The sequence below is a fragment of the Anser brachyrhynchus genome, assembly GCF_964034855.1.
Source record: "Anser brachyrhynchus genome assembly, chromosome: 1".
NCBI lineage: Eukaryota > Metazoa > Chordata > Aves > Anseriformes > Anatidae > Anser > Anser brachyrhynchus.
In genome coordinates, this window is record NC_137694.1 from 127,387,404 (window position 1) to 127,407,109 (window position 19,706).

General features: G+C 41.6%; 1 protein-coding gene across 13 annotated transcripts in view; it reads left to right on the forward strand.

The window, feature by feature from the left end:
* Nucleotides 1-19,706, forward strand: part of KLHL15 (kelch like family member 15) — a 27,716-nt gene continuing 8,010 nt past the window's right edge. Inside the window, exons 1-4 of one of the 13 annotated variants that reach the window (XM_080567952.1) lie at nt 74-173; nt 2,085-2,181; nt 10,234-10,306; nt 12,103-12,814. In XM_080567952.1, the coding sequence (XP_080424078.1) occupies nt 12,110-12,814 (705 nt within the window). In that variant the 5' untranslated portion in view covers nt 74-173; nt 2,085-2,181; nt 10,234-10,306; nt 12,103-12,109. The other 12 variants (XM_080567951.1, XM_080567949.1, XM_080567941.1 and 9 more) reach the window with 12 other exon arrangements.

Genomic DNA, 19,706 nt, shown 5'->3' on the forward strand with positions numbered 1-19,706 from the left:
CGCCGGGCGCCCGCCGACGGGTAACGGTCGCGGGCTGAGGGGAAGGGGGAGGGGCGGCGCGTGGGGCGTTGAGGTAACGGCCGCCGCGGGGACCGGGCATCGCCGTGGACGGGGGGGGGGGGGGTGAAGACGTCAACGTCTGTCACTGCGCGCCTAGCGGCTTGGACATGGAGGTGTGTTGGGGGCGGTGAGGGGCGCGACGTGACGGGCAGGTGGGCTGCCTCCCCCGCGACGGAGCCACGCGTGCGCTGCAAGTGAGCGCACCCAGTTCGGCGGCTGATCAGCTCGGCGGCTTTAACGGCAAGATGTCGCTGTGCATGTGTTGGTAATCTCCGCTGGCCATCAGCCTAATGCGATTTTGAATGTCAGCCTTTCCCTCGTTACTGGCTTCTGGAGGCTGAGTGCTGTAGAGAACTGATATAAGGCCCTGCTCCAAGACATGAGCTTTTTTTACACCAGACAGCCCAAAACCCCCACCAAATGCATGCTGTGTTCAGCAACGTAACGTGTTAAAACGTGTTTACAAAGTAAACGTGTTAAAAATGGAATAAAATCCCTGATCAGTGCTGACAGCCATTTTAGAGACTTAACAGAGACTAAACGCCAAATTCACAACCCTCCCCCATGGGGAGTTGAATTGACTTCTTCTCCATGGGAACTTCTAAAAGGCCTAGGGGATATTGCTACTGTAATAGGATTTCTTCAATGACCAGAGCAACTGGTTTCACAATAAGTAACCACTGTCAAATGCACCCACATTCATCAACAGCAGTTTTGCTTACTGGAAAATGTGGAGGTTCCCAGATTTTGCCTGGCTAACTGCTTGGGTGAAAACAATAGGTCTCGGGCACACAGCACACGTGTGATTGAAACGCGATGATGGAAATCTGTACAAAACTGGTATGCCTGGTTTAACAACGCGCGTAACCTCCCACTTTCACAAATACTATTTCCATACTTTCCTGATACAAGATCCAGGAGTGACTTCTTCTCTATATACCAATAGTAAATACATTGCCAGCAGTCTTGTTTTGAAGAAAAGAATACAAGAGTGTGGTAAGAAACCGTACAGTAATGATGTTGCCAGTGACAAAATGTATTCTGTCTTGCAACCCAGTAATTCTGCACAAAAATAAAACACATTTTCATTTCTAGTCTTCCATCAGGCCGCATGATGTTTTACATAAGAATTGTAAATATCTTGCTTTTGGGAAAAACAATATATGCTTATGACAGATATACAAATTATAGTGAGAACACGATGTAGTACTTGAATGTGGTTGCCTCGACATCAGGCATGAAAATGAGCTGAAAATACTAGACTCTATAGTTACTTAGCTGTATACTTATGCAGTAATGCAGTGCAATATAAAATTACAGAAACAGCTTTTGTCACGTTTGCAGCAATCTTTAGAAATGATTTAATCCCTGCCAAGAATTCTGCCAGGAATCTGAAAAAATACACAAACGGTTGCTCCTATTTTAAACAATGAAATGCTACATTTTGCATATTCTGATGTTTTATTACTAGGGTTCACTGTATTTGGGAATATGTGTAGTATGAAGAAAAATGAAAGTCTAAAGACTGCAAATGTCAAATCAAAACAAGGTAAAAATGTTTCTAGGAACTGTCAAGTATATGATACACGCATGCATGAATTTAATGTCTAAATTATAGAAATGAAATAGTAAACTGCACACTAATATAACTCAAAAACTTATGTCCCAAATTTTATTAATTTCAATAGTCTCACTTAAGCCAATGGTGACTACTTAATAACCGAGGTTGTACAGATACCTAAATGAGAGGAGACAACCTAAATCTCTATGTAAATTAGTATTAGTTAAGGTGGTATTGACCCTACTGGTTGCTGACTAGGGCCCAAATTTAACAATCTTACATTTTTAATTAGGAGATTGCAACATTATTAACAAGTTTTGTCTTTTACACTAGAGGCAAATTGTCCGACGTGGAGGAGGAGTGTTTTTTTGTCAATACTCTTTAATACGTTAATATATGTTTTAATAATGATGAGAATAAGAATGTAAAAACTGCTGGCTTGCTTTGTTTGTTTTTTTGCCAGGTTTGAGGTCCATTTCTATGGCAGTGTATAGGAGAGACCTGAAGATCATCTTACACCTCAGCTTGCCACAAACTGCAAACAGCAAAATGACAGTCAGGTAAAACCAAAACAGCCCGGCTAGCTTTTTCCGTCTTCCCTGACCTGTGAAGGTCAAAAGTCTGAAGAGGGCAGAGGGATGCGTGATGTTTCAGTTGTATGGTTTCTGCACGTGTGAAACATATTCTGCAGTGATTCTCCTTGTCAAAGCATGAGATAGGAGCGGTGTGGTATGTGCTTGATACAGCAGAAGACATATCCTGTGAATAAGGGAGAGCCTGTCTTTTTGGGGCGGAGGAGGCAGGAATGGTAGCTGCTTCGGGATAGCGGGTGCATAAAGGTCAGTTGTTTCACTGTAACTGCGCAAGTAACAGGTTTTGAAACGGTGACCGGGGAAATGGGGCAAATTTACTGCGTGAGTAAGCGCATGAGGTGGAACGGTATGAAGTTGGCTGAGCAGAGAGAGGTCAGGTCACTGGTATGAGGGAGTGAATGGGAGCAGGGTGTTTGTAACGTGGAGTAAGTAGGCCATGAGGGAGCAGCAGGAGGTCAGTTGAACAGAGTGGGAATAGCAGTGGGAAGTCTTTTGTGAAGCTGAGCACGGAGTAACTAGTTGATTGTGCGAAGCTGTGAAAGGTGGGATAGACGTTCAGATTGGGGGTGGCAGTTCTAGAGGAGTTGTGCTGTTGTTTTATTAATCGAGAGTGGGGTGGGGGTGGTAACGAATGGCTGAAAATTGACAGCGAAGGGGAAGGTAACAGCAGTATACACGGGGAGGATGGCAGCGTGCGTGCAGCCTGTTACTTAAAGCAGAGAGTGACATAGCAGGTAGCACAGGGTTTGAGGGTGGCAGGGCCAGACCAAAGGTCCAACGGTGCCCGTGTGGTGTCGTTAGACAGGTGGGAAGGTCGGGTTTTCTTTTGACCTCGTACAGTAAAGCAAGGAGGTGAAGTCTGGGCTACGGCAAAGCCCCGTGCAGTCAGTCCGCAGGGAGCCGCGTGCAGGTCGTTGCTCGGGGCTGTGCTGTGCAGACGGGGCTGGCGGCCCTGACCCGCTGGGCTTCGGTGACCTGGTTCCCACAGCGGCCGCCGGGGCTGCCCGCGACGGGCGAGGCGGCTCGGATCAGGCTGCAGCTCCCGCAGCCGGCCAGCTGCGAGGGGGAGGAGTTGCGCCAGCTCCTGCGAGGGCTCGCTGCCGCTCGGAGCGCGTTCCGGTACAACATCCCCGCCGCGCCGCTGCCCCCGCGGTGCCCGAGGGGGCCGCTGCAAAGCCGCGGCGAGGCTGGCGGGCCGCGGGGCGAAACCCAGCCCCGGAGCCCCCACAGGTGGATGCTGGCGGGCGAGGAGCCAAGCAGATGACGCTCCCCGGCACGGCTCTCCCGATCCCCAGCGGCCGCCGGCCGCTGCTAGCCCCCGGTAAGAGACCTGCCTCCCAGGGGCCCGCCGGGCTCCGGGCCGGCTCCGGGCGGGGTAGGCGTGCGGGGCCGGGCCGGGCCGGGCCGGGCCGGGCCGCGGGCGGGGGAGCGGCGGCCGCCTCGTGCCGCCCGGGGCGCGGCCCCTCCCGCGGGCTGCCGGCCGCTCGGCGGGCCCGCAGGTGGCGGCGGAAGTGACGGGCGGCGCGGGGCGCCTGCGGCGGGGGGACATGGCGCCTGCGGCCGCGCCGGGCAGCGCAGGAGGTACGCGGGGGGCGGGCGGCGAGGCCCGGCCGGGAGCGCCCCTGGCCGGGCGGAGCGGAGCGTGGCGCGGCGGGGAGCGGCTCCCCGGCTCCCCCCGGGCGCGGACCGCGGGGAGGAGGGAGCTCAGGGTCCCCCCTTCTTCCTCCTCCTCCGCCTCTTCTCCTCCTCCCGGCTTTGCCTCAGCCCTCGCCCCTCTCCCCAGCCCCGCGGCGCGTCCCGCCGCTGCCGCCGCCTCCGGCTGTATGTTACACGGGGGGCACCCTCTCCGCCGGTTCTGCGGGAGGAGCCGCGTCTCCAGCGCCGCTGCCGCCGAGAGGTAGGCGAAGCCGACAGCCTTGCCGCTGCCGTCAGCTCCGCCGAGGGCGGCCCGGGCCCCCTCGCCTCCACCGGTCTCCGGGGCCCTCCTCCTCCGCTCCGCCCGCAGAACCCGGCGGGGGTAGCGAGCTCCGTGCCTACGGCCGCCGGGGAGGGGGCGGCGGGCACGGCTGGGCCGCGGCGGGCTGCCGGGAGAGCTGGGGCCCCCAGCGCGGCCCCGCGGGCCCCGGCGGCCCGTCCGGACCTGCCGGTCCTCCTGCCCCGTTGGTCGGGGCCGCTCAGCCGTGTGGGACGTGTCGGTAGGAGAGCTGAAGTAGGTCAGCCGAGCACCTGCCGCAGGAAGGGCTACTTTGCGATCGGCAGCGTTAGAAAATATAGTGGTTACTGGTAGCGGGAGTAGCCTACCACTCAGGATTGGTACTGAGGCTTCTACCTGTTTTGGTAAATGCATAAACGTCACTTAAAAACTTAAAGTCTTTTTCATTCCTTTAAATGAAGAATAGGGGAACTATAAAGCTGTTACCCGATAAAAAGGCAGAACTGCTGAGGTGTGGCGTCCTGTTGACTTCTTTGTTGTGTCATATACCTGTTCCTAAGATGTAACCCAGCTCTTTCACTGCCATCACCCCAGTTCACTCTCGGATCCCCTTGGCATACCACCATGTGTCAACATCCTTTCTGTGTTTTTTCCTTCCAACACCTAGCCAATGTGTTTAATTTCTACCACATGTCCTATAAACTTTCCCACCGTCACTCATCTCCTTTCACTTTCCTTAATTATATCCTGTAGCTGGTTTGGATCTACACGTGCTGATTTGCCTTTCAGCAGGCGAAGCAGAACAGATAAGTTGAGCTCACGCTGGAGGTAGTACTGGGTCTTTTTGTTTGGGTAGCTGCCAGTTTGGTGCAGATTTGTAGAAGTTTCAGACTTCTGTCCTGACAAATGAAGTTGGCACTTGACAGTGGAGCCAAAGCTGTGCATCTTGGACAAAGGGCACAATCTCATCATTCTTATTTTCTCAGAGGACTACTAAAAAGGCATGTCTGAGTTAGCAGTAAATTTACTGATGATAACAAAAAAGTCAATGAGTTTTAAGAAGTAGTTAAAATACCCTAAGTTGTATTAAAATAATTTTTACTGAAGTAGTAACATACAGCTCATTACCTTTTATTATGCTAAAATTGTATGTGCTAAAAGCCTAAACACTTTGCTGTAAACATGTAGGATTAGATTTTTTGTTATTGAGTAGGAAATACTTAATTTGATACTCCTCTGTATAAAATACACTGTGATGTTCTTAGTGTCTTAACAATGAGAAAATCACTGGTCATAATAATTCTGACATTTGATAAAATTAATCATTACATACATTACAAACACATAAATAATGTTGACGCTTAAGGTAGGGTGGTCGTTCTTCTTTGAGAGCAGTGGCAAATTCATAGTTTTCATCCCTGCCATCATGTAACTCTTACATATTAGTGTTACAAGTTTTTCTTGTTAGAGACGATTCTCATTCTTATGGCTCTATTAGAAATATTTTAGACTGCGTGGTCTGACATCAGTAGATGTAGCTGGAACAGCATTGGGCTGCGCTTGCTCTTAGCTCTGGTGCATGTTTTTTATAAAGGCGTAGCTGCAGTGATAGTTTAGCCAAATGGTTTAAAAATCTCTCGGTGTCTGCGAGGTGCAATTACGTCATCCACTTAATGTTAATTCATGGGACAGAAACTGAGTTTAGATTCAGTCAGGTGAGGTTAAACTGGTCAAGCAACTACAGCAGCTTAATATGTCTAGCAGTCTTAAAAGGCTTGTCAAGCATCCACTTTCATCAGACACCTTTTGATTATCGTCCTAAAGCTTGATTTAAGGGCTCATCTGGGGAGCATGTTATTATTCTCTGGTTGCTAGCATTGTAAAATGCGGAGTTTCTGACAAAATCTGTTAGTATTCATCTAAATTGACTGTATGTGATACTTAAACTCTTCAGTAGTCTCTTGAAACGAAATGGTTCTATTTTTTGTGTGTGCTTATAACATTTGGATTCTTCAGTGCAGAAAGACTAAATTGGGTTGTAATGCCGTTTTTTAGGAACAGAAAGCAATATGAGTTGAGAACCTCATCCATTATGAATACATATATCTAAGAGCAGCGACACATCTGCTTTGGGTTAGAGGTTTTTCCAAAACAAAACACTCCTAGTACTGTACACTATCGTTGAAGCAGACTTCCAGTGTGACGTGTAAGCATGCAGAGCTGAGATGATCCGTATGTCATTTAAGTATGTTGGTTATAACTAGTTCTGATAACGCTTCTAGCATAACCATGATGACCTCACAGGCAACTGATGTGCTACAAAAATGCTGCTGCTGTTAAGAGCTGCTGTGGATTGCTTGGAGATAGCGACACAGGTAGAGGCTGTCAGTGTCTGATGTATGCCCCTAAAAGAAATGCCTCGTCCAGTGGCTGGTTTTCAAGAGTACCCAAGGTGTTAGCTTCTGCAGTTCTGGCAGCATCGTTTCTTTGGCTCTGTGACTGTTAAGCTCACAACTCTTCACTTCTGAAGTAACTGGATGCTTTTGGAATTCTCACCTTGGGCTGGGTGAAGTCCTCAGCGTGAACTACCAGATAATGCTGAGAGGTTTAAGAAAAGTTGTTACCAAAATTTAGGATTATAAAGGATTTTACACATGCAGAAACTTGATACGTTTCTTTGTTTCCTGCATCTCCAATTATTCTAGCAATGGAAAGTTTTGATATCCACTCTTACTGATCCTTTTCATTTCTATATAATTCCTTCCAGTGCTGTTAGTGGGGAGCTGTGAGGAAAAATGGTGGTTCAGACAAAGTTTGGTGGGTTTAGTGTCAAACCATGTAAATAGAGGCCTAATTTGGGGGATAAATTATCTATACCGTATAAGCATGCTTATACACTCATTGTCTATCTGCATTCAAAGGCCCGTTTTTCAGTGACCAGTTCGTGCAATTGTGAATGCTTTGCCTGTATGTTGTGTATTTGCACATACATGTATAAAATCTGAGTATGGAGAAATGTTGCGTTCGTGCAGGACAGTGTTAGTTTAAAGTTAGTGTGAAAGAGTGCTCCTCAAAGCAGCTTTTGCTATGTGCTTTGCTATATAAAGCGTACGTACTGCCTTTAAAATTTACATTTAAATGCATGCATTTGACAGATGAAAGGAATGGCATAGATGGAAGAGATTTCTGTTTTTTAAGCTCTATTTTAGTACTTTATGTTACCAAAACACGGCTATATATGCCTTGTGAAATATCTTTTTTGTAACCTGGAGATAGCGTTGTATTATGTGAAAAATTGTGGTTCAGCTGTGTTCACATAGATGCTTTCTTAGAATTTCTATGAGGTAGGTGGTAGAATGAAAAAGTAGTTCATACGAAGCTTGCTAGTTCTGTCTCAGCATCACAGATGAGTTATTAAGGAACAGCAGGAAAGGAAAGCAGAAATTTGCCTTTCAGATGCTGTGCTTGATCATGTCAGTGCTTTGCTAGGACAATACATTTCTATCCCTAGAAAGTGCACACAAGCTTCCATATTAAATACAGATGCTTCTTTTTAGGGCACTTTTTTCAGGAAATACTGCTTTTGGATAGATTTTGAAATCAAGAAGGGCATGAGCCACAAGTAAGTATTCCATAACTTCCTTCTCAGTAGCCTGTGCATTTAGCCTCCATTTCTTCTACTTGTGACTAAAAGCCTCAGACCCTGAGGAAAGACGGTTCTCCTTGTTTGGCAAGAAAAAGCAGTCTGGAGCAGGCTTTTCAGACATTTATTACAACTGCAGAATAAAGATGAGAAATCAATGTTCCAAGAAAGAGCTTTTACAGTCGCAGCAGAGTAGACTCTGTAATGCATTATGTGCTGAAAGAAGAAGAAATGTCAGGAAAAGCTAACAAGGTTGAGCGTATTTCCCTTGGTTTTTTTTTCAGCAGAGAATCTTACTTCCTGTGCTGCATTACACTGATCAGCTCTAGTATGCGCAGGACAATGCAGAACGGCAGCTTTAGGTTTTTTTCCCTTTATTGTTTATACATTGGAATTTTTTGTTCCATTTTTCTTGCGGATCACTGTAGGCTACATGTCTTCTGTCAAATCAAGTGTGCTATTGTGACTTGCATGGGTGGAAAAAAATCTAACTCTGAATTTTGCATTTTTATTGAAAGTAAGAAAAAATTGTTACATTATTGTCTTCTGGGAAATAAGCTGCAGCATTTGAATAGTGCATAGAATTACATCGAAGATTGCAAGTGTCTGCGTGGGAGGAATAGGATAGCTGTGCTTTAGAAAAATGACTTCCATTGAGAGTATTTTGTATTGCTTTTTTAATATTTGAGCTACCATGTTGCTGTTTGCTTTTGACTTGGAATACTAGCTATAGAAATAAAGATTTTTGCTGGTTGGTCATAATATGCATTTAACTTTTACTCTTTCAGTCTCTATTGAAGACTCTATAGAAAACTATTTTAACCCCTTGTTAAAGTATATGCACTGGCCAATACAATTTTGAGTTTTAAAGAAAATTGTAACTTCTGATATTGTGTATGGCTTTATACTAGAAAAAAGAGTATTTACTCCTTTTGTTTAATAGAGGGAGACGAGTAGTCTTCCCCTTGTTACTTGTAAAATTCTGAGGCGTCTTTAGATGGGGTTTTGGTGAAGTCTTATTTGTGTGTCTTCCTAAGAAATCCATTAAATGCAGTGTGATGTTTGGGAGGAAGCATTCTGAGATTGAAAATTGTAGACTTACTAAAAATAATATAAGCAGAGATGTGAAAAGAAGGATTAAGTGACTTAAAACATCACATTCTCTGAAACATTCTGAAATAATAATTTCAGAGTGTTGACTAGCTTGTTACTGTTGAGCTTCGTGGCTGACTTCTTGTTTTAATACTTTTTTTTTTTTTAACCAAATAACCACCTCTAGGGAGATATGAAAATTGGAACCTAGTAGGATTCCCTCTGTGCAGTTTTTTTTTAATGCCTTTTGGTGATTCCTACCACCTTACTTTTTCGATAGATTTGAATTTGAATGGTAATAGTGTTTTTTTTTTTTTTAACTACTGTTTAATCAAATTTAAGAAAAAAAAAAAAGCAGTTGCTATACAAGCAGCTTGATCACAGAATCATGGGATGGCTGAAGTTGGAAGAGACCTCTGGAGAGGTCGTCTGATCCAAGCCCCCTGCTCAAGCAGGGCCATCCACAGTCAGTTGCCTAGATCACTGTCTGATGCTGGTTTTTGGATATCGTGACTTTATTTATCTAGATCATTAGAAAAACACCCGACTTGCTCCTCTCGAGTTGGTGCATTTACCTTCTGGGATTTGTCTCTGTTTATCTTCACTTGCTGACTTCTCCTTTTTGTTGCTTTGAGGGTGGTGAAGAGTACCCTTTTAAAGCCCTGAGTTCCTCTCATTTGCAGAGTATGCATAATGTAATTAACTTTCTCAAATTAAAGGCAAAGGCCCCCAACATGTCGTACTGGTATTGTTCCTGTGTGGTCTTTATGTATACAGTAACATATGTACTGTTTTGAAGAAATCCCTCCCATGAGATTGTTGCCTTTGTGATGGGAAATCCCATTATTTTCAGTTTATTATATGTTGCTTCAGTCATCTGGGGAATGTTCCTTCTCTTGTGACTTTTTTCTTTTTTTTTTTTTTAATATTTATTCTTCTGTTGTTCTGTTCATGTCTCACATTAGCAGATGTCAACTGTCCTTCTGTCCTGTCATCTCCATTCACCTTGGAGTTGAAGCTGAGGCGTATGCCGTAGTTATCTCCTAAAGAAATGTAGCTAACCCAGCTTTGCTGTCTTAAAATCCTACTAACCTTTGAACCCCTTGGCCAGTTTCAAACCAAATGGAGAGGTAGTTGTATATAGAAGTTGTTCTATATTTTATGAAAATGGGGAGCCCATTTAAAGCCCGTTTAAAGTAACCATTAAGTTTCATAAAGAGAAAAGAATTTAGTGTGAGCTCAGCTACTGTTAGACATCAGGGAACTGGAGGTGGAAGGGGAGGTGTTAGAAGTGCTCTAGTGAAAGAAAAAAAATCTAATATTAGTGCTTGTCTTTTATTTAATATCGCAGTTCCTATTGGAAAGCAAATTCCTGAAGCCAGGCTTTATGTTTCCTCTTCAGTTTGTTGCTTCTTCTTGAGATGGTAAGAGTTAGAAAAGTAATTTTATCCTTTCCTGCTTTTATACAAGAATTATCAACGGCTAAGAGGAAAATATTTGATGATGATTTACCTTTCTGGTAGGGATGTGGTTTATTCAGGAACAAGGGATTCACAATGGGAAGCTCCAGAGCAGTTTGCATTTTCTCTCTTACCTTCAGTTGCATTGAAAGGAGTGTGCTATCATGGATACTGGGTCACTGGAAAGTGTTTGGGTTGTCAGCTTTGTTCCCTTGTTGCTGCTCTTACTTTGAGGAATTTGAATTTTGTTTTGAGGCCTTAATTTGCCTGAATTGCTCCTGGCCTTAACTCTATTCTGTGATTGTCAGCAGGCTTCAACGGTGTGGGAGTGGTGCCAATTCCACAAGGCGCGGCTACAAACACCCACACACCACTGTAGTTTTGTGTAGACAAAGAAAATCTCAGGTTTTGTTTTCCAGAATGGGTGTGGATGAGTTAAGGAGAGGAGGTGATTATCTGTTCATGGAGACTCATAAAATACATTGCCGACAGAATGGCAGCAGTCAGGATGCGGTGCTTGGGGTGCAACATGGTAACTGCTCTCTGAAGTTGTGAAACCTCGGCCAACCTGGTCACTCTCTGGTTATGTTTTTCCCCGTGGCTTATTTTCTGCTAGGCTTAAGAGCTGAATGGGTTTTCCAGAGCAGTCCGGTGGGCAGCAGAAATGGCACAAAGTAGGCAGCAGAAGCTTAGACTCCAGGATGAGGACAGAGGGAGAATGAGGTGCACCGTTGCCCTGCGAATAGTGATAAATAGTTAGGTTGGTTCAAGCTGTTTAATGGAACTGCACCCTAGCTAGCCCCCAGGAAGGTGAGCAAGATTTTGACAAATTCTTGGATTTTGAGTACTTTTTTTATACTGCTTTTTACCGATTATTGATCTTCCTTAACTTTTACAGGGCAAGATGGTGCTGGTCTTTATTTTCTTTTTAACTTAATTGTGGTTGACCCTAGCTTGCACAGAAGTAGCGTTTAAAAAGCAGTTAAGCTTCACTAAACCCAGTAGATAAAATATAGTAGATAGAATATTATTTATTGTGACCTAATCCTGTCAGTGCTTCCTGTGGCCTTTAGTATTTTGTAGTTTATAAATCTCATTATGTAAATAATTCTGAGAATAAGAAACGAGGGAAAGTTGAACTATATCTTTATGGGAGAAATGAGACGCAAAAAACTTAAATAGTATCTTCGAATTGCAAAATGTTTCATTTCCTAGAAATAACTTTTGAGTAAATTGATGTACGTTTTTTAAGGAGGGTGTTTTTTATTGTTACACCTCGTACAGTTCTTCTACAGCTTGGTTCTGAAGTTAAGGAAGTTCCACTTCCTTTCTGAAACCTTTGATATTCAAGAGTGGGTGTTTTATTGCTCTCTTGAGATACCTCCTTTAGAAAGATTGGGGGGGAGGGGAAGGAGGGAGAACAATGGTGAGCTTTTTGGCATTGTTGTATATTCATTATCTGACCACTAGGTAGTGTGGAGTGAGGAATTACTTTGGTATTACTGCATAGTTATTCTTGTTCGTCAACCGATCTTTAAAAGGAGAATATTTGAGGGTGAAAAGTATTTGAATTCCGAGTCTTAAGTTGTTTCTTCAGTTAATTTTTCAGCTGAAGATAAAACCAAAAGGATGGGGAAGACTTTTAAGTCTCAGTGAAAGCAACTTCAGTTAGGATTTATCTGGTCAGGAAGAGTTTGTGATATGTTCGTTACTAGAAACAAAAATTTATTTTTATTTTTATGTTTATTTTTTTCCCCCAGGTGATTCATGGCAGGGGACGTGGAAGGGTTTAGCTCCTCCATCCATGACACCAGTGTCTCTGCTGGATTCAGAGCACTGTATGAGGAGGGATTGCTTCTTGATGTCACACTTGTCATTGAAGACCACCAATTTCAGGCCCATAAAGCACTGCTTGCCACCCAGAGTGATTACTTCAGGATTATGTTCACAGCTGACATGCGGGAACGAGATCAGGACAAAATCCATTTGAAAGGTCTGACAGCTACAGGCTTCAGTCATGTCCTCCAGTTCATGTACTATGGAACTATTGAACTGAGTATGAACACTGTTCATGAAATCCTTCAGGCTGCCATGTATGTCCAGCTTATAGAGGTGGTAAAATTTTGCTGCTCTTTTCTCTTAGCTAAGATCTGCTTAGAAAACTGTGCAGAAATTATGAGACTTCTGGATGATTTTGGTGTAAACATCGAAGGAGTCAGGGAAAAATTGGACTCCTTTCTGCTAGAGAATTTTGTGCCGCTCATGTCCAGACCTGACTTCCTTTCATATCTGAGCTTTGAGAAGCTCATGTCTTACTTGGATAATGACCATCTGAGCAGGTTTCCAGAGATAGAGCTGTATGAAGCTGTTCAGGCCTGGCTGCGCCATGATAGAAGACGCTGGAGGCATACGGACACCATCATTCAGAACATCAGGTTTTGTTTGATGACACCATCCAGTGTTTTTGAGAAGGTTGGTGCATTTGAAAAGCAATAGACAGGATTCATCATTTAGCTAGGGCAGCATGCCATTAAATAGGTAAGATTCCCAGTCCTGTTAGGAGGAACAAAAAGATACCATCTATTTTTCTAGTATACCTGTAGAAGATAAACATCTTAAAGTATTGTCATCTGATTATTAGACAGTAGTATGTACAGTGGCTGGAGAACAGGTAGGTTTACAGTACATGTGTTCTAAGTGATTTCATATGGAAAGGATGTTTTTAAAATAAGGTCACCTGTATCAAGTTTTACTTTAATCATTCTTGTTTTCTACAAGTTGCTTCTTGCTTTCCAGAGATTTTGGGACTGCATGTGTTATGTAGGGCATATGTCATGACAAATGTTACCAATATAATCAAAACATACTGACTGTGGAGTTTGTGTGTTTTAAGTACTTTTTTTAAAAAATTATAATTGTTTACAAATGAAAACTGTCATCTGCTGTTAAATCTGCAGGCCGTTTTTGTTGCTATTGTATCTTCAGTACTTGTGCTGTTACACAGCGGTTGGAAGTAAGTCCTGATCCCTCAAAGATACACGTACATTTGATTTTACACAAGGCAAACAATGCAATCAAAATTGATTGACAGTGTGAAACATAATGACTTCGAATATCAGAGGAATCTTTGTAATAGGTTATCTAAAATTTATCTGATGATTATGTATGTTGAGAGGTTAAAAGAGAACTTGCTTTTTCCACTGTTCTGTTGAAGAATAAACAAAAAATGTTGTTCGTTAGCTCCTGAGAATCTCAGGAATATTTGTCAACAGAGAGCTAGAAAGCTTATAAGCAGCTCTCTCACAGGCTAGTAGCAGTGAAGGTATTCAAGTTAGGAGTTACTTAATTTGTGCTATTTTGTTTTAACAATGTTATTAATTTTGTGTGATCAGACAAACTTTAACTTGTACGTTTTTCACCACCTAATGAATTAATAGGATTTAAGGCCCTGTGTTGGGCCTTAAATGGGTTGGTTTTTTATGTGTGAATTGAGTAGACAACTTAATGCATAAAATATATTGGTGATCCTGTATTAGCCTGTGGACATAAAATAAATCTAATTACCTAGAATTGTTTCAGAACACCAATGGAATGTTTATATTGGGTTAAAACATTTCCAGCTAGTAAGAGCTGGATTCCGCAAGATACCGTGTAGTGCCTTGTTTTTTATAAAGCTTTTACCTTTTTATGTAATTTAAGCCTTTTAGTAGGAAAACTTGTAGGATTCACTAGGTATTCTTAAAATTGATTTAATAGGCTAAGGTTCATGTGAAAGAGGCATCAGCTCTTTGAGTTTTTGGGATAGAAGCTCAAGTATCAAGCTGTCTCCCGTCAAATTTCTGTAAGCACAAGTGAAAAGTGCGTGTTGATTTTTAGGATTATACTTAGGTGTAACTTCTGAAGTTGGTTTTGATATCACTGATATCTGTCCTGCATACACTCCTTTTCATGGTTTCTCTTGGCAGCTGCCAAACAGATAGAACTTAAGGAGAGATGTTGTTTTCAGTGTCCTGGGTTATATACCCACATGTAAAAGACTTATATGTGAATGCCCTACCCATAACTGTAAGTGGCAACGGAGAGACTCCAGTGCACTTTCTAAAAGGGGGACAGTGCTATGTTCAGTACAGGGAAGCACAGCTAAATATGCATGTCGTTCGTCACAGCAGCTAGAAATGTATTTGTCTTTTGACCTGCTAGAGAGCACTGAGTAATCCAACGTGACAAGTGACAAAGGACATCTGCAGTTGAAGCCAATGTGAAAAAAAAATACAAACCACTTTTTTTTCCTAATAAAAGAACATGTCTGTTAACTGTTCTGTCAGTAACTTGAGGAAAACCTGCTACTGCGTGTAGAAGGGGGAAGATATTGATTACTCTGCTTTCCTGGAGATCAAAAATCAGACAAGAATTCCTCCTTCTGAAGCCAGCGCATGGTAAACTCCTGCATAAATGTACCAAATACAGTCTGAGGCTGACTCTTACGGTTCAGCAAGCTCAGTATTCGCAATACACTCACTGACATGTCATATGTACTCTTATGTAACCTTTCTAACAGGCATTTCTGAGATGCCTGTCATTATAGTACATAAATAACTTACATAACGTAATTTTGCAAGTCGCAGTAAGGATACTTTTTGCCTCTTAGGCCATTCTGTTTCTTACAGCGTTTTAAAAAGAGATCTACAGTCTGAGTGGTATGGCTTGTCTTTTTAAAAAGGAATTGATGAGTGACTGAGTTAATACCTCAAGACTGACATGCATTTGGGATGCACAAGAGAAGGTGTAGCCTGTTTGCTTGTTCTAAATGGTCCTGGAAAAGCTGCCCCTGAAGTAGGAATAGGTGCTTCTGTTGTTGTTTGGCTCTTAAAATAGATATATGAGGAAAATGGAAGGATAGATATAAGGATTCGGGGAAATTGTTTGAAAATAAAGGAAAGGTTCATGACTGAGAAGCACAAGTTCCACTAGACATTACATTTACCTTTATTTTAAACCTTCCCGTAACTCTTTTAAGTCTTGAGGAAAGTTGAGTTTTTCTCTGTTATTGTATGCAACCATGTTATGCTTTCCCTTCATATTTTGATTTTGATCTGTGTACTGCTCAGATGTAAATGTTTCAAAAATCTGTCCTTAAAACTTGGAAATTTTTTCAAATAACCATACTTTAGGGTGTGTTATGACTAGTCCGTGCTGATTTATAAATTCTGAGTCTAAATCAGAAGCTTACTAATCACTAGGTACATCAATTTGTACTTTAGAGCTATGATGAAAAGCACATTAATTAGTCCATCTTTGACTATGTGCTTTTCTGTATCTAGCAAATCATTGCTTTTGAGAAGATGGCATTATAATTTTGTCATTGTGATTTTGTCCTTGATAAATGTATCTAATTTTTTTTCTCACCTCCATATCTAGTAAATTACGTATCAATATTTTCTACATATTTCATATGCTGAGGTTTAGAATAAGCGTCTAGTGGATCAGGTTAGCGGTCCCCACTTCTCTTACATAGGTGCTGCACGTGATATTTTTCTGTCTGAAGGTTATCACTGACTTGGATAGACTTGCTAGCAGTATTTATTATGTGCTGAGCACCTCAATTCTGGCATATAGGTTTCTGGTTCTATCCTAATAGGAGAGTTCTTTGCAATTAGATTCCAGCTTCCCTGTGATTTCTCTTGCTGTTCCCCCTCCCCCCCCCTTCTTTTTTTTTAACTGGGGTGACGCTCTGAGGGCATTGTTCTTGCTGTAGTCTTTTTCTCTTTTTATAGCTAGGCTGAAAAACACTACGTGATTTGTAGCACTTGCAGAATAGCCCTTCAAAGTCCTATGCAGGTACTGACCAGTTTTCACACTGGTCGTGGGCTGTAACTAAGTAATCACCTATGCTAGAGAAAGGAAAAGTGAAGTACAGCAGTTTACCTAGTGTCATGTATACTGATACTTGGTTGCAAAGCAATTTTGGTTGCTGCCCTTTCAGAGACATACATGTAACTTTTCAAATTTGACTGAATTTTGACTTGGAGTAAGCATGTCAGAAATTTAATCATGTTTGTTGACAGGCTTGTAATCGTGTTTAGAATATGGCCAGAGATAAGTAGATGTGAAAATAATATGGATTGTAGCAGGGTTGATGGATCTTTTGTTTTGAGTCAGCTTAATCTCTAGTCAAATCTCAATTATTTATTATTTATTAGTATTATTTTGCAGGCAAGGTAGAGTTAGCTCTAGAAATCTGATATATACATCTTCTTTGAAAAGACATAGCATAGCTTCTGTGTTCCTGGTAGTTGAGTTTGAGCTGCTTCACTTAGACATTCAGAATTAGCAGTTTTAGAAAACTCATGTACAATTTTATGACCTTTGAAATAGTTTTCTGCTTATGTGGCTAGAAATAGTATAGTTGTATTATGAGCCATCCAAATCTTTCTGTGTTTTTACCAGTTCTACATAAGGAGCTATGCTAATATCTACCTCAGATAATAACGTGTTAAGAATTAGTTACTGAGTTTACAAATAATAGCTGTTTATTTTGGCCACTTCAAAAGTAGCCTTTCTATATTTTTTGTTAGCTTTTTACTAAAAGACCAAGTAACAAAAATACAAATAGAGCAAGAGTGGTAAATGGCTGCTGAAAAAAAAAAAAAAGCTATGCTCTGAAGACAATCTTTTGTTAAAGAAAATTTACCCTGCACTTCATTATCTTTCCTTCTGCTTATTAATTTCCTTAATTGTTAAAGGGGAAAAATAAGACTGACATAGCATGGGGTATATTTGATCCTTTATAGGGCTCGCTTTTCAGACTAGATACTCTGATGTAAAGGCTTATATTTTGGGTTTATTCTTAGAATATAGTTGGAAAAATTCTTTAACTTGCATGCATTGCAGTTCTGCAGGAAAATAGTCATGAATAGTTGCTTTATTTCGGAGAATGAGAAGTCTTTACTGAGTGTCTCATGGATTCAAACTGAAGAAGAGAAAATGCGTTCCAGCTCCAATTTACTATGCCTGGAAGGATGATGGTAATTTTGGTAAAGTTTTGCTGTTGGCTACCTGTAGGATGGCTGTGGAGGTGAATGGCTTTTAATTATTTTCTTCACCTTTTTTATGGAATGACACACGTCATTTTGTTCATGCTGTTTTCTGACTGTGTGCCTAGAAGGCTGACTGTGAACCACTGTAACTAGTAGATGGTGCAATGAGATATTTCTCCTGTGGTTCTTTAGGTAGCTATGTCCCTACGTTAATCCTGTGTCCTAGCAGACCCTCTAGGAAGGTTTTGTCCAGAAAACTGAAGAGTAATACTGGAAAGAACGCAAAAAAATGACAGGAGGGAGGATTTATCACTTGGATTAAATTTAATTTTTACAATAAGACTGGTGTTGGTAAGGAAGTCTGAATCAAAGTTTCTGTGAGGCCCTTCAGCAAGAGAACAGAAAGTCTCTCTAAACTCTGGGATTACTGTGAAGCACTTCACATTTTTATTGTCACTACAGAGTTGATGATGTACTTTTTACCATGCACGTTTGTTTTACTTCAGATTCATCACAGTTGGTGTACATTTCCATCTATCAGATGTTCTACACAAGCTTGTGAACATTCTCTTTAATTTTATATTATATGTTGGTAATTAGGTGCATGTTCTTTCTAGATCTTCTCCATTTGAACTTAACAGAAAAATATGGTCTGTTATTAAGCACTTAGATAATTTTTGGACAACTACTTTTTCTACTTACAGGTAACGGCAGAAGCCTACTCCTGAACACTGAGGGATTTCCTTCAGCATATTTTGGGTATCAGACAGCAGTTCTCACAAAAGGCTTGTTGTGAGCCATGCTTTTAATTTACCGAAACTAAAGCATATACAACTTTCTGTTGTATTTTAACCACTAAACACATAAATTTTAATGCTTGCTTCCCTTTTTTGATTATACACTCAAGTAACTAAAAGTATTATAAAATTATTCAAAAGTGTAGGTGTATAGGAAGTTTTCTTTACTGTGATCTGGATAGGACTTTCAAGTAATTCTAGAATATCTCACACAGGTGAGATGAACACAGGTGAATGTGAAAGTGGGCAAACTGTTCTACAGTTGCCTTGCCTTTGTTCATATCAAGCAAGTGTAAACAGTCTCTGCTTGTTCCTGTAGACACATACCAGCACTCATCTCAGACCATCATTTGAGCCTCAGGAGAAGTATTGCTCCTATATGGCAGAGGTGGTGCTGGTGGAAGGCTAGCAACACTGTTTTTCCTCAACAGCAAAGTCTAGGAAGCCTCCAAGTACCTTTTCTTATTGGAGTATAGATAAACAGCATATCACCCTGTTTTTTGTTTCTGAATATTGTAAGAATTCCCAGTGCCTACATATTTTCATCTGTTTAAGATTGTTTGTGTAGCTAATCAGACGTAGGTCAGTCTGAGAGGGTTGTTTATAATTGGTGGTTGCATTTGCTTCTTCATGTCTTTCTTACTGGTTTAAGGTAAGAGATTGAAGCTTTGCTTTGATGTTAATGCCCTTGTCAAGAAAAGTAGTGGTAAACTACTAATAGATGGGCTCCTTGGCCTTGAGAGGCTGTCTCTGAAATAAGATAGATCCCTCGTTTCTTTTCGTGTACTCTCACGGTGTGAGGTTTAGGCTGTCTAAATAAAGGAGTAGAGTGATGAGGATATATGAAGCTTATGCCAGTTTCCAGCTGGCATTTCCATTTCTAGGTCTAAAGACAGAGTTGTAAAGACAGACTGATGAGGAAAGAAACAACACCTCCTGTCTCAGCCAGCCTTTGATGGCATCCTTGTTTTATGCATGCTAATCTTCCATAATCTTCTAAGAAAACTTCAGAGGCATATAGGTAGAACAAAAATTGTCTGTCTTTTTGTTTAATTCCAGAAATGATAGCTTCAGTTTGGGTGCAAACAGTGTGAAATTGTAGTGCTGTATTAGAATTTGAAAGTAACTTTTGAGGATACCCACCTTAATTGTCATTTTTGTTTTACTTATTTTTATTTAACTTACTGTTTATTTTATTTTGTTTGAATCTTTAAGTCTTTCTATGTTTTACCTGTGGTGGGATGTGGCTTGAAAGGATCTTTTTAAATGTTTATCTGATAGCAGAACATCATGGTTACTATACAAGGAAGAGAAGTGATTAACAGAAAGCTAACATAATTTGCATAGTCCTTGTTTATGGAGCTATTTTATTCACAAGGTATAAACAATATTTGTTTCAAAACTGCTTTTCATATATGTGAAAACTCATTCACACCATAACCACTTACTTAAGTGGTGGTCTGGGCTTTTGTCCCCTGGGAAAGGGAATAGGAGGAAGTGGGGGAACAGATGTTGAAATACGGTAGTTTC